This window comes from Mastacembelus armatus, chromosome 22 (genome assembly GCF_900324485.2).
Source record: "Mastacembelus armatus chromosome 22, fMasArm1.2, whole genome shotgun sequence".
Taxonomy (NCBI): domain Eukaryota; kingdom Metazoa; phylum Chordata; class Actinopteri; order Synbranchiformes; family Mastacembelidae; genus Mastacembelus; species Mastacembelus armatus.
This window is the reverse complement of record NC_046654.1, coordinates 10,729,491-10,750,468: the sequence shown is the minus strand read 5'-3', so window position 1 is coordinate 10,750,468 and position 20,978 is coordinate 10,729,491. Positions and strand designations below refer to the sequence as shown.

The following is a 20,978-nucleotide window of genomic DNA, read 5'->3' as shown; positions in this document are numbered from 1 at the left end:
TAGTCTGAATGAGATTTATAAGGCCATACTTTAATTACCTGGGGACTAATGCCTCTACAGCAACAAAGTTAATACAGTCTTGATAACACCCCGAAGTTTGGACTGTCCTCTTCCCGTAGTTCGACAAATAAAGTTTTTTTTTTTTTCCAAACCACGTGATCAACGGTGTCATGGCTGAGCCCTCGTGTGCTGCGTGGTTGTCAGTATTTGTAATGATAATTTAGCTTTTCGATAAGTTTCAGTGGGTCTGTGTTGGACGATCGTTCACACAGCGCTAATATTTTTCATCGTTAACTCGAGCGCGCAGTTTGTGGCGAACTTCAGAAAACGTGGAAAGTAGGACACACCTGCTCCTTTACCCAGTCATTCAGAAGCAGGTCCACATTTTAGAGTAGCCTTGGATCATTTATGCGTCTGTAGGAAAATGAAGACAAAGAAGATGAAGTCGAACATGAAGCCTCGGTTCTCCGGCCTGCGGAGTCCGGCCAAACGGGGCATCCGTGTGAAAGGCAAATGGAAAGCCGTAGAGCTGGATCCCAGTCTCTTCTCCGAGGAGGGCATGGAGGGTCTGGTGTGTTTTGAAGAGCTGACAAATTACCGACTCATAGATCCTGAAAAGGCTGCAGTCAAAGCAGCGAAAGAGCTGAAGAAGGAGAAGAAAAAAGCGATGAAGAGAAAAACCAGTGAGGGAGAGGTGGATGAAGAGAAAACAGCTGAACCAGCTCAGAAAAAAGCCAAAAAGAAGAAGAAGAAAAATAAGGAACCGACTGCAAAGGAAACAATCCAACAGGACAGTATTTCTACAGAGGAGACACACCAGGACCTAGGTAACAATGAGGACACCTCAAAAGATTCAGGTGTTTTCTCTGAACGTGATGCTCCATCAAAAAATGCAAAGAAAAGCAACAAAAAGAAGAAGAAGAAGAAGAAGCAGCAAATAGAAAATCCCACAGAGGATCCAGAGACACAGCTGGACACTGAAGCGTCAGCAGAGTATCAGGCTCTGGAGGAAGAGAAACCCCCTCAAGACAAAGTGACAAAGCCTCCTAAAAAACAGGCAAAGAGTTGGACAATTACAGCACTTTCTGGTTCTGGTGACAAAAATACAGATGTGAGTGCATGGAAGGACCTGTTTGTCCCCTCCCCTGTGCTGAAGGCACTGAGCAGCCTTGGATTTGGGGCACCCACTCCGGTTCAAGCATTGGCATTACCTCCTGCCATCAGAGATCGCATGGATATACTGGGGGCAGCCGAGACAGGTAAGATAAAAAGTTCTGTCACTCCTCTTAAGTTATCGTCAAAGTTTTTGTCCCATTACAGTCTATTTCCAAATTCCCAATGTGAACACTGTCATTACAGGAAGTGGTAAGACCTTGGCTTTTGGTATCCCCATGATCCACACCATCCTGGAGTGGAAGAATGGCTCAGACAAACCTGCTGATGCCAACCATAAACCAACCGCAGAAGTGGAGAGTCTGTTTGTACCAGCTGTGGATGAGTCCACAGAGTCAGCTAACACAGCTGGAGCCTCAAGTGAAGAGGACCCGCATGAGGCTGAGGAAGAAGAGGATGAAGGCATCAAAGACCAGGATCAGCATGATTCAGGTGAAAGTGCAAGTGAGGATGATGATGAGGATGAAGGGTTCGGATGCGTTCAAGTGATTGACAACACAGAGTTGGACTTTGAGCTTGGCGCTGAAGCAGAAGGAAAACCTGGTGGTCAGAGTCAGCCCCTGCTTGGACTAGTTCTCACTCCCACCAGGGAGCTGGCTGTTCAGGTCAAACACCATATTGATGCTGCTGCAAAATTCACAGGTGAGTCATCATTAGTCAAAGTGTTATGATAGGAGCCTTGATCCCTTAACAGTTTAATATATGTCAGGATGTCTCTGTTGTGCAGATATCAAAACAGCTATAGTGGTGGGTGGAATGGCCCAACAGAAACAGAGGAGGATGTTAAAGCGCAGGCCAGAGATCATTATTGCCACTCCAGGACGCCTGTGGGACTTGATAAAGGAGAAGCATCCACATCTGCTGAACCTCAGACAGCTCAGGTAAGTTACAGTTTACATGTCTTTCTGCAGACGTCTTCCACATGCAGTGACTACACAGGATAATGTGCAAGATTTAATACTGATTATATGAACTGGACTAAATGAAGACGGATTTTCTTCATGTCACTGATTTTCAAAAATTCCCAACCCACATTAGCAGTGAAATGCTAAACAAAGATACCCAGCTTGGACTGTATGTACATTGTTGCTGTTTGCTGAAGGGGTTGTTTATGCAGTCATTTTCAGACTGTAGTGTGTGATACAATGAGACAGGTCATTTATTCTGGTTATTCTGCAGATGCCTGGTCATTGATGAAGCCGACCGCATGGTAGAAAGAGGCCACTTTGCAGAACTGGAGAATCTGCTGGAGATGCTGAACACCATACACTTCAATCCTAAGAGGCAAACATTTGTCTTCTCCGCCACACTGACCATGGCTCACAGTTTGCCCACCCGCCTCCTGCAGAAAAAGAAGAACCTGGACCAGAGAAGCAAGCTGGAAATTCTCATGGAGAAAGTGGGGATTAAGTCCAAACCCAAAGTCATTGACCTTACCAGGAAGGAGGCGACAGTGGAGACGCTGAGTGAGACGCGGATCCACTGTCAGAAAGAGGAGAAAGACTTCTACCTTTATTACTTCTTGCTCCAGTATCCTGGGCGCACCATGGTGTTTGCCAACAGCATAGACTGTATCAAGAGACTGAACTCCCTGCTGGTTATCTTGGACTGTACACCACTGCCTCTACATGCCAACATGCACCAGAAGCAACGTCTCAAAAACCTGGAAAGGTTTGCGGAGAGAGAGAGGTGAGACTTGCACACACTCATGTTTGCCTTAGGGTGACTTTAGCCAGTGATCGTGTGCCTATTATGAAATATAATAACCAGGTCACTGCAATTAATGGCTTAAGGGTTTTAGCAGGTATGCAAAAATATCCCTGGATAATGTTTTCCATTAGTAGTTTTAACATACTGCGCATTTACAGCATAAGTTCAGCAATTTACAAGTTTGCACCGACCATAGTTTTGCAAATGGATCCCCCAATAGCTGGACAAATTACTTCAGTGCACTTTATATTCAGTCATGTCTGTTCATGTGCTATGCTGCTCCCTTTGGGACAGAGTGGATGTTGCTAAATGAACGTTTCGAAATCAGTGTATTTCCCTTCAGGGATGAATAAAGTTTAATTTATCTTATCTTAGGCTGTGGCCTTGTGTTCCAGTCATATAAAGTAATAGTCCTACTTTTATTCTTGAGTAGCATCTGCTAAAAAAAATTTTTTGGCATCTTTTAAATAGTGATTAGCTGTATCTGACCTCAGTTATTAATTAAACAGCAAAAATATATTATAGTTCTTTAAATTATAGCTCAGTGTGTAATGTTGAACTCCTCCATTAACCCCATGTTTACTGAACTGACACTGTAAAACAATACTTTCAGTTGTGTTCTGTTGACTACTGATGTGGCAGCAAGAGGGCTGGATATTCCTGATGTTCAACACGTTATTCACTACCAGGTATGTTTCTGCATAGTTTTATCACTAATTATAATTTACTACAAGCAGGTTCCTCCCATTCAGTTACATCTATTCAGATCTTTGTATGATTATTTTTGTTCATGGTCTCTGACAGATAAATGTAAATATCCTAAAAATGCATGAGCACAACTAAATGTAACACACTATGCATTGTCTGAGCCGTAGCACAGGGCATGTTGTAAATGTCAAACTAAACTGACAGCACAATAAGAATAAATTAATTTCTCCAGGTTTGAAAAGTGCTACTTTTATTATCTTATAATGAAAGAATAAAAAAAAAAAAACTATATACAGCAACTTGTTTGTAAAGGCAGCCAGGCAAATAATACTTGGTTTAAGTATTCCTTATAATGTTCTCCTGTCAACATCAGGTTCCCAGGACATCTGAGACTTACGTCCATCGGAGCGGCAGAACAGCGAGAGCCACTAAAGAGGGTCTCAGTTTGCTCCTAATTGGCCCAGACGATATGATGAACTTCAGGAAGATTTACAAGACTCTTGGAAAGAATGAGGAGCTTCCCATGTTCCCCATAGAGACCAAATGCATGGAAGCAATCAAGGTGAGAGCCGCTGGCATTAGTTCTTTATGCAATGTTAAAGATGTTATATTTGTTCACTGTTTAGTTTTGTTTTTGTAGGAGCGGGTAAACTTGGCCAGGAAGATAGAAAAGATAGAGTTCCACAACAGCAGGGAGAAGCAGCACAACTCCTGGTTAAGACAAGCTGCAGAGGCCCTGGAGGTGGAGGTAGATGATGAGCTCATACTTGGTAAGACCAACTGAATTATATGTTAAACAACAAAATCTCTGCGACATTTGAAAGTGAAGTGAAAGTGACTTATATGGCCAAGAATGGTGACCCATACTCGGAATTTGTGCTCTGCATTTAACCCATCACAAAGTGCACACACACAGTAGTGAACACACACACACACACCGTGCACACACACCCAGAGCAGTGTGACGTGACATGCTCAGGTTATGGAAAAATGTTCAGATATACAACAGCTGAGGATCCCATGTGTCCACAGGCAGAGCGAAGGACGAGAACGCTGACAGAGAGCAGCAGAAGATGGTTAAGGGGATGAAAAAGCATTTGAAGCATTTGATCTCCCAGCCTGTGTTTAAGAATGTGATAAAGACTAAGTACCCCACTCAAATGGGAAAGCTCTCCCTGCCTCACATAGCAATGGAAAGTGCCTTAACCAGGGTTGCAGCACAGGAGAAGCAGCAGAAGTTAAAGAAAAGTGTTCCAGTGTTCCAGAGGAAGAAACAGAAGCAAAATAAAGGAAGGCAGCAGCCTCAGTGATATATTAATGTGTTTGAGGCTGCGACATGAGTTATATAACTGATGATTACATACAGTCGATGTCATTTTAATATATTCATGTAAATACTTGTTGCACAGTGTGCAGTAATTGTGTTTTAGGATGTTGTTCAGTCATTTTAAACTGCAACATTTTATAAAAGTCTGTTTTCAAAAATGTCTTAAAGTCAAGTTTGTTTTCCATTCAACCAAAGTCAGTATTCCTGAGAGGAGCTGCGTCCTGTGGACCCCTGATCAGTGCTGAGGTTGTGGGTAGAGAATGTTATAGTGCGATGTTTGGTAGAGGAGGCACATGGAGGGTTCAGCACCCTCTGGAATGATGTGGTGAGCCAACTGCTGTTCATCGCCCTCCAGAGAGACGATGTGGATGCAAATGTCCAGAGCCTGCGACAGAGCCAGGATGTCCACGTGATCACACTCCATCGCCATAGCCTCCACTTCCTGAATAAAGAATGCAGATCTCATCCCACCCGAAACCTTCATTTTCCTAATCTAGACAGTAAAATATGATTGATTTGTTCTTCACTAGATGGCAGCAGCACACAGTTACTAACCTCATGACAGTAGGCATGCAGATCTGGTGCCTCCACAAAGTTGCAAAAGAAGTCTGCGTGACTCTGCAGGTGAGCTGAGGTGAGCAGCCTGAGATACTGCACCACACTGTCAGAGGTCGACAGCTCATTGAAGAGCCTGAGCAGCGTGTCTTCATGGTCGTCAGCCTGACACTGCTCCACAACATCTATGAGCTTACCGAGAAACAAAATGGTTAAATATTGATCAGAACTCTTCTTCCTAGTTCTACAAGTGTTGCTGGAACACTTTCATTTTCATCCCCAGGTCTACTAGCAGACTGATCACACTTAACAAGATTATGTTTTGTTTTGTTTTTTTTTTTAAACCTACCTAAAACACAAGGTTTTATTGGGTGTGAGGGAGCTCAGTCCCACCCCAAACACTGATTTATGGGTATTTTTGTATTTAAGTTTTGCTTTCAAGATCTACACGGAAGTGCAGCTGAGGGGTGTGGACAAAATAAAAGCGTAACAAATTGGTACATTCAAGTACACTGTATTGGAAAAGAGACTTTTCCATCCAGACCAAAATCTTGTTTTACAATGTTAAAGATCGTTTTTGATGGTTCTGTCTCAGCAGGAATACAGTTTTTTAAACAAAGTAAAAACTTCTCTTTCAGGTTTTACTTGAATTACAGCCCGATGAATCGCTTGTCAAATAAAATAACCCGTGTGACTGTAAAAGCAACTGGTTTATTTACTGTGTTCAGGTGGTGATTGAAGAAACTCTCATCAAATCCCGCAGAGGACAAAACTTTGCTGCTCTGAATAATTTTGTCCTTGAATCTGAAAATGAAACCAGTGAAACAAGATCCGTTTTATTCCTTCTATAATGGATGATTTCGTGAACAACCTTCAATTTTGGGCGACTTCAGTTTGGGCAAGTGGCAGTAATGGTAACAACTGACCTCTGCAGAGCCCTGGCATTGTGTAGGACTGACTCCAGGTGCGCGAAGCAGAAGGCTCTGTAGAAGCAGTTTCCATCCCCGCGCACTTTCCTCACGGAGGAAAACTGGCTGCTTAGATCCTAACAAAGGACAAAAGGTCTGGTTATTATGCGGCGGACCGGTTCAGTTAAGAGGGGTGGCTCTGACCACCTGCAGTACACCGCCCCTCCCCTGCTAAAGAGCCTACTTTGAGTTTGGCACACGGCGTTTGGTCGGGGAACAGCGAAGAAATGTCCTCTCTGCGTGAAACGACACAGTCAGCCTCCATCTGTCGACAAACAAACAGCTTCACTACCTGCGAGACCAAAGAGCAGCTTAAACGACAGACAGCCCGCACGACATACCTTTCGACACCATGGAAACGACGTAAGAAAAACCTAACCACAATTTGGTAAGTCTCCGTGCGTCAAAGCGCTTTGTCAAAACATTGTTGCAATTTTATTTCCATTTTCCGCAAACCGGATGTTTGCAGATACCACGTGTTTGTGTTAAAGGGACAGTACAGGGTTTCTTTAATGCTAGCCGTCCTACGTTTTGTAACCAAAGCATAGGACATAGTTTCTTTTTCTCAAAATGAATTACAGTGCTGGCAGACACTTCATTAAGTTGCCAAATATGCATGTACTCCAACTCAGACGACATGCTACTTCATGCAGCTATTGTTTTCTACTGACCTCAGCTTCTAATGTCTGTCCACTCTACATGACCGGATCTTCTGCCCTGCCCGCTGTTTTCTGTGCGCATGATCCACTGCAGGGGAAGCCTCATGAATCTTTCCTTCTACTTGTGTTGAAAAAGGTTCAAAGCTTCAAGGCTTCAGTCTAACTAAGAACAAAACTAAGAACTAAGAGTCGGATCTACTGCCCTGCCCAGCCCAGTGTTTTCTGTGTGCATGATCTACTGCACCTCTGCTGTAGATTCAGTGAAGACCAACCACTACTTTACCTAAAGTAAAGCATTTTGTATATACATTATATGGCACTGACAAAGTTTTTACATTATACATACCATGGATACAGCACGTGTCATGGTTGAGATATAGATTGTATAGGCATATTAAACAGCATAACTCCCTGTCATATATTGGACATGAATGATCTCACTGCCATGCATTATTAAGTTTTGGTCACAGAATATTTGTGAGGGGCTCATGGTGAAGCATAAAATGTTGACTGACAATACCTGTATAATTATATAATTATAATTAACCTGTTGTTTGTTATGTTTGGCACCTGGCCTTTTTCCTGTTTCCGTTTCTGTCAAGGTGGCACATAGGCTCCAGTATAGAAACAGTGGGGAAAGATGCACTCAGAAGTAGTGAATTGTATCTAAGTATATTTACTCCAGTATTGTGTTTAAGCAGGTCAGGACTAGAACATCAAAATTGTCATTTTTGACCCACCATAATCGGTCAGACCCCACCCAAGCTGAGTAGTAACTGCTGTGGTTAAGTGGACTAGTGAACTCGCTCATCACTGCCCCATAGATAGTAATAACAGTAATCCATGCCATATACAATAGCTCCCACAGTAACTGGTTGAACATTAACAGAATCATTCTTTCAATCTCCCTCTGAGTCCCTGTAAATCACGAAGCTTCAACTATAGTCCTGCTCACTGTCTCTGGGCCCTGTCCTGTTCACTTTGTCTCTCCTCACCTGCTCCTCTGCCACATCTCCTGCTCCTTCAAAATCTATTTAGTCATGTGCTATGTAGAAGCTACTACAGTCCCTGCAGCAAATATCTGGATTATTTCTTCTAATTTTGCAGCACTTGACGAGATTTTTCTTTTAATCATTCATATACCATTGTCCTTCCACAGATTTTTGGCTCTGAGCTGCAGCATGTATCACCAGAAACAGGAGGAGGGGTAGGATCTAAAGGGATGTGATTGGCCTAGCCCAGTGTCAGTAAAGTACTTATCAGAGCTCTTCCACCCTTATATCTAATCTAGAGCATTAACATCATCAAATCAATTATTCTTGATAGTTCCTAGATATAGGTTTGTAACTAGAGATGATAGAGCGTTTTTGATGGCATTGAAATAGTTTACCTTTCCATTTTGTTAAAGACACATGTTGTTGTTTTTTTATTCAATTCTAGTTGAGCTAGATATTTTGACATGTGTTTGCTGAACTTTTATATTATGGTTATTTGGGTTAATGTTGGTGTACGCTAATTAATTTTATTTATTTAATTGGCATATATTGCACATCAGTTTGGTCAACTGAAGTTGTTTTAAATGTGCTTTAGAAATAAACACTGACTTGATTATCTCATTCCCACGCAATAATTATCTTGTTCCCATGAGTTATTATCTTGTGGGCCTGCATTAAGTATCTGCTTCCCACACAGAGCAGCCCGATAATTTGAATACAGCCTGACTTCTCTGAGCTCAAACTGGCCACATAATTGCTTCACTTTGCACTGTGTCTGTACACACAGTCCATGCTCCAACAAACAAAGGGTTTGCCAGAGGATAGAGGGGCAAAGTTGGAGCAACATCTGGACTGACTGATTGATCTGCCTGCACAATGAAACAGATGAATTAAAGCAAAACTAAACAGGGTCGGTCAGTGTCAAACTTACAGAGAACCTGAGGTTAGAACCTGCAGAACAGCACAGAGCAATGAGCTGGAGGTGATTCAATATGACCAGTGAGTGGACCTAAAGGGGTTTCCTTAAGTAGGAACAGTTATGATGCTGCTGTAGTCTATGGCTGTTTGGCTTTTAATGCTTTCTGAGGTGCCTATAGGTTTACAGACTATAGCACAGACCCTGAGTTACAGTGGGTGTGAAGAGGAAAGAGTCCTTAGAGAAGACAATTTATTACACAGGCTTTACTGCACAAATCCAATGTCAAAGAATCACACCAGGCTTTGCAGGGAGGGTGATATTCAATGATAATATATTCATCTGATAAATGATAGGATTATTGATGGAATGATGAAAGGTAGAGAGTCGGCCACAGTCTTTCACTGTGTTGGCTGGATTCATGCAAATATTTAGAGGATCTGAGCTGTAAATGAACTTCTTTGGACTATAGCTGGCTGAATGACACAAACCAAAAACTGCTAAAACTGAAGACACTAAAGTGCAAAGTAGCATGAAGGAATTGGGTGTTTTTCAATAAGTCTGTAAAGAATAGTTGGGAGCAGCATCTCAACCATAGTAAGGTAATAACATTAAAGGAGTGATAGCAGCACCTCAAAAATTGACTGACATAACGCAACTTCAAACTTTATCAATTATTCTGTGAAAGATGGACACAATACAGTTGAATATTTCTTGGTCAGTTTTTTTTAATGTTGTAAAAAATTTGCTTTGGTAGATACAGAACAGATGATGTAATTCATGATCAACAGTTGAACCTAACCAACAGATTTTATATTAAAAAAAGCCAGATTCTCTCAACTATATGTATTAATGCTATTTTTATAGTCTAAATATGAGGAAATTGCATGCATATCTTTCTGATGGCTTATTATTTCCTGGCAGCATTATTTGATTGTGAGCGTTTTATTTAAATGAAACTAGAGATACACAGTAACAAACTTCTGATGCATAAATTTCCTTGAGTGCCTTATTGTGACAATCTATATAAAATATTAAGTGCAAAACCTAGTGCATAGCCTGTGCAGGTACATTCAAACAATGAAAATCTGTTCTTGACAAAAATATTAAATGTTATTTTAAAATGCATTTCAGTCTTCATTATTGGGTGTAGTTTTTGTTTTAACTCAGTTTATCACTCTTCCCACTAACTTTGCTTGAGCTTTTGATTTGTGTTTTACTGCCGATGCTTTTCAGTGATTCCCTCCGTCTTCTGTCTGTCAAAGCTGTTCTGCTTGTCATTGCAGATCCTGACTCCATCAGTCTCCTCGCTCTCCTCTCTGTGTCTGCCTTGTCGAGAATGTATTCCTGAAATCATACCCATGGTTAAATAAAGGTTAGATGAAGGAACCTAAATAATCCAATGTGAATACTGATAAACCAACTGTTTTACCTTCACCATGTCCATCTTCGTCAGTACGTTCATGTTTTCGAAAGGTCCATATTCTGGTTGATAACACTGCTCTGCTAGGTTGTTGATGGCCATGAGCATTTGTCCCACTTCTTCAGCCTGAGTGACAATGACCAAATGACAAATATATCTATTCAAAACTCCCATCCTATCATTTCCAGCTGATAATCTGAAAAGCATACCTTCTCTCTCGACAGGCCTTGTTCCATCAGCAGGTTAATTTCTGCCTGTTTGTTCTCTTCTTTGAGGGTTTCTAACTCACGCTGGAGTTCGGACAGCTCTTTGTGTGCCATCTACAAATGATATAAACTAGTAGCTTTTTAATTTCATTTTAAAATTGCTGTACTGAGCAGCTGCAGGTGCATATCTGACCAGTTTTTTGATACTGTGCTCCTGTTTCATGGTCTGCAGATGTTGCTGGTTCTGCTCCACCTCATCCTCCAGATGCCCCAAACGCTGCAGCAGCTCCTGGTTAGTGATGGACAGGGTCTCGTGGCGCCGAATAATGGGCATAACCAAAGATTCAGACCCACTATCAAGGTAAGCTGAAAAAAATGATGCATTTTGGTACATCTTACAGCCAGTGTGTAAATGACTACCATAACCAGGTGTATATAAACCTTCCCTCATACACAGCAATAAAAATTAGATTTGGGCTTACTGCTAGGTAGATAATCTAGTGTTTTCTTCAAGACGTCCTCATAGATTTTGTATTTTGCCACCTTCTCCTTTAAAACTTGCTGTCTGTGAATTGAGATATAGTTAGGATAAGTGGGTAAAGGTAAGACTTAGTGAAATAATATCTAACCTCAAAGCCTTGGTGTAAACATGTCACCTAGTCTGAAGTTGTTTCAGCTGATCTGTCAGTTCTTCTATCTCTGTCTGTTTCAAAATGTTCTGCTCCTGTGTAGCCTCACACTTCTTCATCTCTCGTTGTCGCTTTGCTTCATTTTCAGCCACAAACTTTTCAAACTTCGCCGCCCTCTCTGTAGTCTGGGTGGAAATTCAAACCCCAAAGGCAACTGTATTATAGGACAGTTTAATCTGAACATCAGTGACAAACACTGACACTCTTGTTGCTCTGGAGTTTTTTGGAGCATGCATCAAGGTTTAAATTCACCTGCTGTAGTTTTGTTTCCAGTTCAGCGCTTCTCTGAGCCAGAGCCTCCATGTGGATCTTAAACTCTTGTCTTTTGAGCAGGAGCTGCCTGTCCACCTCGTCCAGCTCTGCCTGTTTCTTCAGTACCAGGGTCTTTTGCAAAGTATTCACTCCTGCTTCAAGGACTCTGCTAGGAGTCTACAGATAAAACATAACCATTCAGAAGCATAAAGACTACAACTCTTCTAATGTGCTAAAATGAGCTTATATAGAACTATTTAAAAGTTGCACAATGACTAAAAGATAAGTATTTATAACCCAACTCAATTATCTAAGTACAAATCATCGCAGGCAGCACATAATTTTCTGTATTTTTCATGAATGCATAGATTTTGTCCTTATTTTATGGCAGCTTCTACATTCTTACCTCTGTTACAACAGGTATGTGATTGATATCTTTCTCTTCTCTATGTCTGAGGGGAAAATCAACAATAACAAAATCATCAAATGAAAACGTTTTAAAAGGAAGGAGGTTTTAAAGAGAGAGGAAACCGACATGCTGCCCACTTCATGCCTGTAATAAAACCATACCTGGTATTATCCGACTGTGTTACAAAAAGGTTTTTCATTCTGTTTTCCACCTTGAGTTTTAGACGAGGGTCGCTGTTATCTAAGAAAGGGAGAGAAGGCGTCGTCATGTTTCTGCCGGTATATTCTCGGTGAATCCCGGTCAGAAGGACGAACAGGGGTCTTTTCTGGATGTTGTCCTGGGTTTGTTTTGCTGTTGCCTGGGAACCACCCGCGAGACGATGGCGAATGCTCAAGGGATCGTTGCTCCGTTGTCATGGCAACTGTGGAAGAGGCGGTTCCGTTTAATTGACCGAATGAAAGAACTGAGATCTGTAGATGTCCGAGAGCAGGAGGAAATGAAGAGCGCTCACTCCGCCCTGATTTCTGAGTCCACATGAGAAAAATTACTCTCCTGCAGACTCTCGCAGTGAGATATGGTATGAATGAAAAATAAAAACACTGGCTACAGCCTCACACATCCTAATAGCAAAGAGCTGTACATGCAGAGCATTCCACCCAACATGGGCTCAGACTGAATCTTAGGCCTCTATATAGGCCTTAGTACTCTATGTATTGTATGTGTCCAGGTCTAAACTCAATAGGGCTTTAGTGCAGTGGTGAGCAATCCATGTTCCTCAAAGACCACTGCCTTAGTTGTCCCCACCCCACCCCACTCGTCTGAGATGGTATCTACCATCTTTTGATTGACTCTACATACCTGATCCAGGTAAGCAGCAGTGGATAGGGCTGGAATAGCTGGAAAACAAGCACCACAGTGGCCCTTGAGGAGCATTAGTTGCCGACCCCATCTTTAGCAGTTATCACTGCAAACAACTTCCTTTTAAAGATGCACTGAGGCATGGCTAATGAAGATATATAACCTAAAAACAGCTAGGGACAAATATCTTTAATCCACCTGTCCAGGGTGTACCCCTGCCTTTCACCTGAAGAGAGCTGGGATAGACTCCAGCAGATCCCCATGACCCTAAATAGGAATAAGCGGGTATAGATGATGGATGGATGGATGGAAACATCATTAATATTTTGTTGTCTTAAAGTTACAGCCTGTTCTTTATCAAACTATGCATTTCTTCTTAAAAAATGAACTACTAGACATGAGGTGTCTTCAGTGTCCTTAAAGTTTATTCTCTGTGTATGCACTGGAAGTTTCCACACAAAACTTGTGTAAGTTGCATTGAGCCACAGATGTAGCTACGTATGAGCAAGGTCAGCACTAAGATTTGATGTAAGCAAAGAAACTTTCCTCTTTTAGCAAATGAATGTGAAACCGGCCTTCTAGAATCACATTATGGACATATATCAAGCACAGTGGAGATCAAACAGCCAAGTGAAGCAGCAAAAACAGGTCATTTAAATATATAGCAAAAGTGCTTGTTATGTCCATATGTTTCTAACTCATCTTGTCTGAGACTAATACATTTTAAAAACAGTCTTAGAGCTAGACTTGTCTGGTTCCTCCTTGTCACAGAAAAACAGAGGCCACTTCCAGTTTAAATGCAGGAAGCATTGTTCACAGGCATTTCCGAAGAAGTGATTAAGAAATCGATATCAGGTGTCACTCTTGTGTACCTACAATTCAAGCATATTTTCATGCTTGATCACATCACGGTAAGAACGTATACAACAGAAGGCTATTAGACTGTTTTACTCAACACATTTGTAAAGCAGCTTCAGTGAATCAGTTGACACACTGTCAGATGGTGAGTTGAAGTCTTTAAAGAAATTATTTTCAGAAGTGATTATTATTTGTGCATGAGTGTATATTTTATCACCTGTCTCAAAGTATAGTGAAAAAACATTATTTTCTTAGTTGGTTTATCATTGTCATAGATGTAACTTTAACGTTGGCTTCTGCTTCATGTGTTATTCTAAATGCTATAATTTAGCTGCATAGCTCACAGAAGAAGTTATCACACATGACCTGATGAGCGTTGCCTCTGCAGCAGCACAATCCAGTGAAACCAAACACAGTTGAACATGCCCTTAAAAGGCAGCTATCCTCATTGCCTGAGCTGCAGCTCTCTGTTGTCTGCCAGTGCAGATTTCAGCTTTTCCCAAGTCACTTGGTCTATATTACTATATAGTATGTGCATTTACGTATGCTTGTATACTGCTGTTTGCTTTAGGGAGTTTACAAACTGGTTTTTACACTTGTCGCCATTGTTCAGACTTGTCTAATATTCTGATTGAGATCATGAGCCTCATCTCTTCTCTGTGAAGAAGACAACACACTGTTGGATGACCGGGTCCTCTGAGTGAACAACAAATCTCCTGTGATGCTTGCAGTCAGCAGATCCAGGTCTCTTTACCAGAGACTAAATGATATAAAAGACCGGCTGGATCTCCACTCCCTGAGTCTCCACACTTCAGCCACCTCAACAGTAAACTTACTCAGGTGAGGAAAAGTTATATTACTTTTATTTCAATACATTGTTTGCACATTCCCAGAGCTTCTTTTGCAAATTTGTATAACCCATCTTCATTTGAATTAAGTTTTTAAGCTATAGTATATTCATATAGTTAAACATACTATTTAATCATAATGTAATTTTACATAAATGCATCCTCTAAACTAAAAAAATATTACCTGTAAGTTGTTTAAGTAATTATACATGGGCAGGAGCAATTACTTTCTGCACTTGTAGAAGACGACACTGAAATGTATATGTCTGCAGGTCTAAACTGGCCCACCCCCTTTCAGTCTTTAATGTCCTGAAGGTGCCATATGTTGTCATGTGGTCTGTCAAAACACCTCCCTCTTGTGGAGAAACTGCACCCTACTAAATCAGAATGAGTGAGTTATTAAGTTACAACCCAATATGAAATGCTTTGAGATCATCTGAAAATGTCAGACCAAGTCTTGGACATGAATAATTGTGTTAGTCCATGTGATTTCGTAGATATTAACCAGTCCCTTGTGGTTTGCCTTAAAGAAACAGGAATCTTCTTTATGGAATAGCTTTTCTCAGACAAAATATGCAGAATTTAAAAACAATTTTTTGATTTATTAGCAACACCATTTAAAACACCATTGAATACAAACCAGAAGTTGTAGTCATGGTCAACACTGAAAACACAAAGGTCTGCAGTATTGTTTCTGGAAATCTGGGTTAATTAGTGTTTACATTTTAAATATACAAATTATGGTAACCTCTAAAAAGTGATTCCTATTTTTTAATCATTATTATTTTTAATCGTTATTATTATTATAATTATCTTTTATTTTTTTCTTTCAAAGACCTAGACCATCACTTTGTGTCGATCTTCATTTTTTGTTGTTGTTTGTGTTTTTATTTATTTATTTATTGCTCATCCCTCCGTTTGTGAGCAGTTTATAGTAACTTTGTTGTTGAATGTTGGAAACCAGAAATAAAGGTAACATGCAGAGACACACATCTCGGCTCAGACTGCATTATCTGCAGTGCTGTGTGTCTTATCTCTGGATGTCCGAGTCTCTTGACATATATGGATAAACCCGTCACCCCACCGCCTCTGACAATACAGTCCCAAAATAATCTGAGCGAGTACAGCTGAGCCCAGCTGCTGCGCCGCCTCGACCGCGCTGTGTGGGAAGCTCTGCCGTGAAATCTGCCATCAGTAATGACGAAATTCAGCTATTCCGAATACTTATCTCAGTTCCGTAACGCTGGAGGAAAATGTAATAATGTTCTGTCGCGACTGCGAGGAGATAGGAGGAGGAGAGACGGTCACAGCGACGCGGCGTCGCAGCCGGAGTGAGTCTTTTGTTGCTGTTTGACACGGAGAGTGCGTGTGTGTTTGTGTTGGGGGTCTGGGGTCTGTGTACATACAGAGGAACACGATCAAGACGTATTTAAATATCATACCATATGTTTATTTTGGATAAATAGAGCAAAGAACTTAAATGTGAACAATTTAATGTCCGTGGTTGTATCAAAACTACATGTCCCAAACACTGCATATGTCTAAAATAACACATTTGGTTTTCTATAAGTGTAAGTCAAAGTGTTTATTTTTCTCTCTCTCTCTCTCTCCCTTTTCCAGAGATGCTGACCCAGTGGTCTTTGCCATCAGGAGAGGGGATGTGGATGCTGTTAATGATCTGGCAACATCTGCCCCTCACAGCCTGCTGAAGGAGAACAAAGATGGGTGGATACCTTTGCATGACGCTGCCCACTGTGGACAGGCTGAGTGCCTGAAAGCCCTACTGAGGGGTATGACACTGAAAGCATTAGTGATGGTCTCAGAGGATGCATTTGTTCACTATTTGTTCACTATTTGGACGACAGTGTAGAACAGGGAAACATATATTTGAGGCAGTGTCTTGGTGCACTGTGTGTGGTGCTAAATGACTCATCCAATTGGTTTGTGTGATATGTACATCTTCTCCCCCAGCCCATCCAAGCTCAGTAGACAAGCGTACCTTGCAGGAGCAGACGGCCTTGCTGCTTGCTGTGTCTTGTGAACACCTATCATGTGTGCGGTGCCTTCTGGAGGCTGGAGCTGACCCCGACATCAGCAGCAAGAACAAAGAAACTCCTTTGTACAAAGGTAGAGCTGTCAAGTCAGTTGTCTGCAACAGAAGTGTGTGGGGGGAAAAAAGAAGTGTATATGTAACTGTATACCAGCCAGGACTGGGGTAGGAATTATTCTGTGTCTTGCCTGTTCCTGCAGCCTGCGAGGTGGAGAATGTGGAGATTGTGAGCCTCATTCTCTCTTATGGAGCCACTGTGAACCAGCGCTGTGGTCAGGGATGGACAGCCCTCCATGAGGCCGTATCCAGGAACAACACAGAAATCTGTGAGATACTAATAAGAGCTGGAGCTACAATCAATCTACCAAATACCTACAGCATTGCACCGCTCTGTGTAGCAGCTCAGCGAGGACAGATGAGGGCACTCTCTTACCTTATTGGGAAAGGTAGTTTCTGCCAAGACTATTTCTTCTTCCAATGGTTCTGTTCCCCATTTGAAAGTTTTAAAGGAAGAATGCTTCTCCTTAGGTGCAGATGTGAACATGCAGACATGTGAAGGACTAACAGCACTACATGAGGCTAGTAAAAATGGCCATAAGGAAATTGTGGCCTTACTGTTGAGTAAAAACGCAGATGCCAACAAGCCCACTAACTCAGGGTTGCTGCCTCTGCATATTGCTGCCCAGTATGGACACCATGAGTAAGTTAAGATACTATAACTTGTTGATTAGGTATAATGATAATAGAAAACAATGTTCAAGATGTAACATTTGCACTCAGATACTAAATTGTGTGACAGAGTGGTTATCGTGAAGGGTTTTTTAATGAGAATTATAGCAACACCTTTGTATTTGTTGTCTTTATCTTTTTATTTTAATAACATCCTCATTTTGTGTTCAGGATTGTGTCCCTGCTTGTCTCAGTAACGAGTCGGGCCATGCTCCGCCACAGTTGGATCAGCCCCCTCCACCTGGCAGCTGAGCACAACAGACACAATGTGGCAGCTGTGCTCCTGAAAACAGGTGCGGATGTAAACGCCACACTGGCCCACAGTCACACCACCAAATATGCTGATCGACGTACAACAGCCCTCTACTTTGCTATTGCCAACGGCAGCACCAAAACAGCAGAGGTGTTACTGAACGCCGGAGCTAGTTTAACCCTGGACCCAGTCAGTCCTTTACTGATGGCTGTACGTCAGGGCTGCGTCAGCACTGTGTCTTTACTGCTTGAGAGAGGGGCTGATGTCAACGTCAGGATCCCATCTTATTCTACTACATTCCCTGTTGTTATTGCACTTTGCATGAACAATTTGTCTCTACTCAAATGCCTCTTGGACAGTGGCTGTGATGCCTTCTCTTGCTTTACCTGTAAATACGGCAGTGCCCCTCACCCAGCTTCAGGAGGATCCCATGTAAGAACTGTGAGCAGCAATGAATATGTTTTACAAAATGACATCATGCTTCCTTTCAGCTGCAGCGAGCCATCATCAGACAATCCAACACAGGTGTGAAAAATATGCAAAATCAATGCCATACATTTGCAGTAACTACAGTTTGTGTATTCTTTGGAGGTTAATTAGCTTTTTCCTGATTTCCTTCTTCAGTTCTGTGAGTGGATCTCAACACCATTGATGTGTAAATGGGCCGGACTGATCATAGACCTGCTGCTGGAGCATGTCAGTCATGTTCAGCTGTGCAGCAAGCTCTCTGAACTACTGGACGGCCGCGAAGAATGGCTCGCTGTGAAGAGGAAGTCATGTGAGTATCCGACATCTTATCATGCAAACATTTCGCTTCCATTTTTGGTTGTTCACTTCCTCACAAGTGCAAACACCGTAAATATGGCCTTCAGACAAGCAAGTGACGTTCGCCTTTTGCTTTTCCCTTTGTCCTGTCTACAGTGTCACCTTGTCCACTGCAGCACCTTTGCAGATTAAGGATTCGGACCCAGTTGGGGAGACACAGACTGAAATCTCTCACAAGTTTACCTCTGCCAGACAGACTGATCAGATACATGAGCCTGGCTGACTGACTTTAAGATGAGCTTTAAGCAATGCATGCATCAGAGATGTGACTATATTTATCATTTCGTGGTTCTTATTTTAGTCGTCTGATAGCTTGAGCCTCTGAATGTTCCTCTAAAAGCAGCTCTCTATCTATAAAATATCTATTTATAACATATCTAACATGACAGGGTTTTTTTTTAATCTGTCCTTGAATACTTGTAGGTTTTTTTTTTTTCACTGAAACCTTCAGTGAATAGAAAAAGGACCTTATACCCAAAGGATTTCTTGAGCGAAGTTCAATCATTTATTTAAAAATAAAAGTCATTGCTTCAAATCTGCCTACCATACATTACCTTAAAGTAAAAGCTGTCTATGCCCCATGTTCTATTCTCATAGTTGAAAGAGGAAACTAAAACAGGATGCTTTCTTTCATTTGCATGACGTTTGGTGCTTGAAAAAAAAAGAACAGTCCTTCTGTGGAAACCTAAAGTTAAAAACCTTTTCATTTACTGTCACGGTTCAGCTACTTAGTGGCATGAAAGTGAATCTGATGAAGTTCTGCAAGTGCAATTTAGTCCTTTAGATTCAAGCAATAAAAATAGATGAAGCATTAAGTGCTTGAGGAGAAGTCTGATGTTGAAATGATTGAAGAGAAAGAGGCTGTGGAGATGGAAGTAATTAGTCCTATTTACAGGGATTGTGTTCATTAACAGGCTAATTAAATGAAGCCAAACACACTGAAGATTGGAGACTGGACAGTGGGTTTGGTCGGTATGGGTTTGACCACGACGTGTGTGTGAATTTTCTGTCCATAAGGCTGCTCAGGTCTCCCTGTGTCAGTCCCCGCTGCTTTGCTCCACAGTCCAAGGGGCGGATGGGGGACAACAATGTGACTGTGAAGGACCTGGTGTCCGTGGTACTGGAAGGGACAGCAGCCGCACACGCTCACACAGTGGTGAGAGGTCAGGTCCAGTTTCAGCGTCTCTTTGTTCGTGTAACTGCGTCGACTGGACGCAGACAGTGGGACCTTTGCGTCTTCGTCGTAACTTCTTTTCCTCCTTTCACTTTCCCCGCCCTCAGAAGTGGCCGCTGGGCTCTTTTTGAATCCTAAATGTGAGTTTTCCCTTTTGGTCTGGCTCAGCTTGGGTTCCTCCCAAAATGAGGCTGGTAGTTGGCGTTTCCTCATAGGCACCTGCTCCACTGCGCTCATGTTCTCCACATCTTGAACATCCGAGCGGGCCTTTTCCGCGACCTTCACACTTTGGTGAACAGGCCCCATTGGTTTGGCGCATCCGTACTCTGCGGACCTGTGCGCGTGGCACCGTGGCACTCTGGAGTACTTCTGAGAAAACCGCTTCAGCTGTTTCTGCAGGTATTTCCTGTGATCCACGGAGCGTCTGCACGGAGCTGACTTATCCAAGGCCGCCTTGATGTCGCTGGACGCCAGATTTACAAAATTCAGCAACGTCTTGACCTCACTGTCTGCATTAGCCATTTTTTTTACAAAACATTGAACAACTCAGTCCATGTTAGAACTTGTAGTCCATCATCAAGATCTAAAGGGAAACGAGAAAAAAGTTTTTTTTAGCAGTGTTTATTTGCGCGCATCATTAACTTCAGTAATGTAGCAATTAAGTCTGATCTAAATGTGACGCCTTTTCCGTTCATGCTCCCTCAGAGTGATAACCCTTTACTCACCACCTCATCCAGACTATCTGAGCCACAGTCCAGGCGCAAACCTCTCTCCAGGCTGCAACAGGAGCACAGAAGCTGAATGAGTATAAACTCCTTGTAGTTATGGTGCTTTCCTTGAACCAATCAGCGACCCCAGACCCCTCACAATGCACCCCAATCAGCCTCCAAGCGCCCTGGTATCGAATTCTTCACCATTGCAAATTGTTGTCATGGAGATCTGAAAAAAGCCGCTGAGAGGATGCGATTTTTCTCCTACGCAGTAATTTCTGCGAGTTGGCCAAACATCTCCCAAAATCCGGAGCGTGCGTGAATAAAAGTGCGTGTAAATTGTGCTGAAATGTGCGTGCATTCTAACGCAGGGAAGAGGCTGTTTAAGTTGAGTTTTTAACATAGATGGCCCATATACCCTCCCCAAGAGTGATGTCAGCTGTAGGATTTGGTGAAGGGGGGGATCTAAAGAGTGCATAACCATGGAAAGGGGCTTGAGCGCTCAAGAATCTTGTCTTTCTGTTTGCCCCCTCAATCGAGCGACACAAAGGCTGAATTACTCATTCAAACCTCGCGGGACAAAGGGAAAGGAGCTGGATAGCACTCCTGCATTTGTAGTCAAACATTTAGAGACTTAAATCGAGTCGTCATGAAGGAGAAAGAGTCGGACAAAGCCCATAGAA

At 42.1% G+C, this 20,978-nt stretch overlaps 5 protein-coding genes across 12 annotated transcripts; 2 read left to right on the top strand and 3 right to left on the bottom strand.

The window, feature by feature from the left end:
- The first annotated feature begins 157 nt into the window (after nucleotides 1–157).
- On the top strand, nucleotides 158–5,078 carry ddx24 (DEAD (Asp-Glu-Ala-Asp) box helicase 24). Its single transcript, XM_026298477.1, has 8 exons — nucleotides 158–1,259; nucleotides 1,360–1,815; nucleotides 1,901–2,054; nucleotides 2,353–2,862; nucleotides 3,497–3,572; nucleotides 3,965–4,153; nucleotides 4,232–4,361; nucleotides 4,624–5,078. The coding sequence occupies exons 1-8, from the start codon at nucleotides 425–427 to the stop codon at nucleotides 4,899–4,901; spliced, it is 2,628 nt and encodes an 875-aa protein (XP_026154262.1). The 5' UTR covers nucleotides 158–424; the 3' UTR covers nucleotides 4,902–5,078.
- Nucleotides 4,964–6,918, bottom strand: LOC113125230 (ubiquitin thioesterase OTUB2). The gene is made up of 6 exons (XM_026298573.2): nucleotides 6,783–6,918; nucleotides 6,626–6,706; nucleotides 6,400–6,518; nucleotides 6,193–6,277; nucleotides 5,474–5,665; nucleotides 4,964–5,360 (listed from the first exon to the last, which is right to left on the bottom strand). The coding sequence occupies exons 2-6, from the start codon at nucleotides 6,704–6,706 to the stop codon at nucleotides 5,154–5,156; spliced, it is 684 nt and encodes a 227-aa protein (XP_026154358.1). The 5' UTR covers nucleotides 6,783–6,918; the 3' UTR covers nucleotides 4,964–5,153.
- LOC113125163 (ankyrin repeat and SOCS box protein 2-like) lies at nucleotides 6,201–19,226 on the top strand. 8 transcript variants are annotated; one of them, XM_026298526.2, is made up of 11 exons: nucleotides 6,201–6,829; nucleotides 10,298–10,386; nucleotides 10,873–11,001; nucleotides 14,372–14,546; nucleotides 16,175–16,344; nucleotides 16,526–16,681; nucleotides 16,805–17,050; nucleotides 17,133–17,304; nucleotides 17,505–18,111; nucleotides 18,211–18,364; nucleotides 18,508–19,226. In XM_026298526.2, the coding sequence occupies exons 4-11, from the start codon at nucleotides 14,428–14,430 to the stop codon at nucleotides 18,636–18,638; spliced, it is 1,755 nt and encodes a 584-aa protein (XP_026154311.1). In that variant the 5' UTR covers nucleotides 6,201–6,829; nucleotides 10,298–10,386; nucleotides 10,873–11,001; nucleotides 14,372–14,427; the 3' UTR covers nucleotides 18,639–19,226. The 8 variants fall into 8 exon arrangements, with proteins under 8 accessions (XP_026154311.1, XP_026154318.1, XP_026154295.1 ...); XM_026298533.2 differs by lacking the exon at nucleotides 10,298–10,386; XM_026298510.2 differs by lacking the exons at nucleotides 6,201–6,829; nucleotides 10,298–10,386; nucleotides 10,873–11,001 and adding exons at nucleotides 13,552–13,851; nucleotides 14,278–14,299 and having other exon boundaries at nucleotides 14,334–14,546.
- On the bottom strand, nucleotides 9,747–12,360 carry ccdc197 (coiled-coil domain containing 197). Its single transcript, XM_026298550.2, has 9 exons — nucleotides 12,152–12,360; nucleotides 11,988–12,033; nucleotides 11,582–11,758; nucleotides 11,297–11,454; nucleotides 11,123–11,205; nucleotides 10,834–11,006; nucleotides 10,644–10,754; nucleotides 10,444–10,560; nucleotides 9,747–10,358 (listed from the first exon to the last, which is right to left on the bottom strand). The coding sequence occupies exons 1-9, from the start codon at nucleotides 12,256–12,258 to the stop codon at nucleotides 10,173–10,175; spliced, it is 1,158 nt and encodes a 385-aa protein (XP_026154335.1). The 5' UTR covers nucleotides 12,259–12,360; the 3' UTR covers nucleotides 9,747–10,172.
- LOC113125221 (protein FAM181A-like) lies at nucleotides 19,219–20,107 on the bottom strand. The gene has a single exon (XM_026298561.2). It carries the CDS (start codon nucleotides 20,105–20,107, stop codon nucleotides 19,331–19,333), a length of 777 nt encoding a protein of 258 aa, XP_026154346.1. The 3' UTR covers nucleotides 19,219–19,330.
- Between the last annotated feature and the right edge of the window lie 871 nt (nucleotides 20,108–20,978).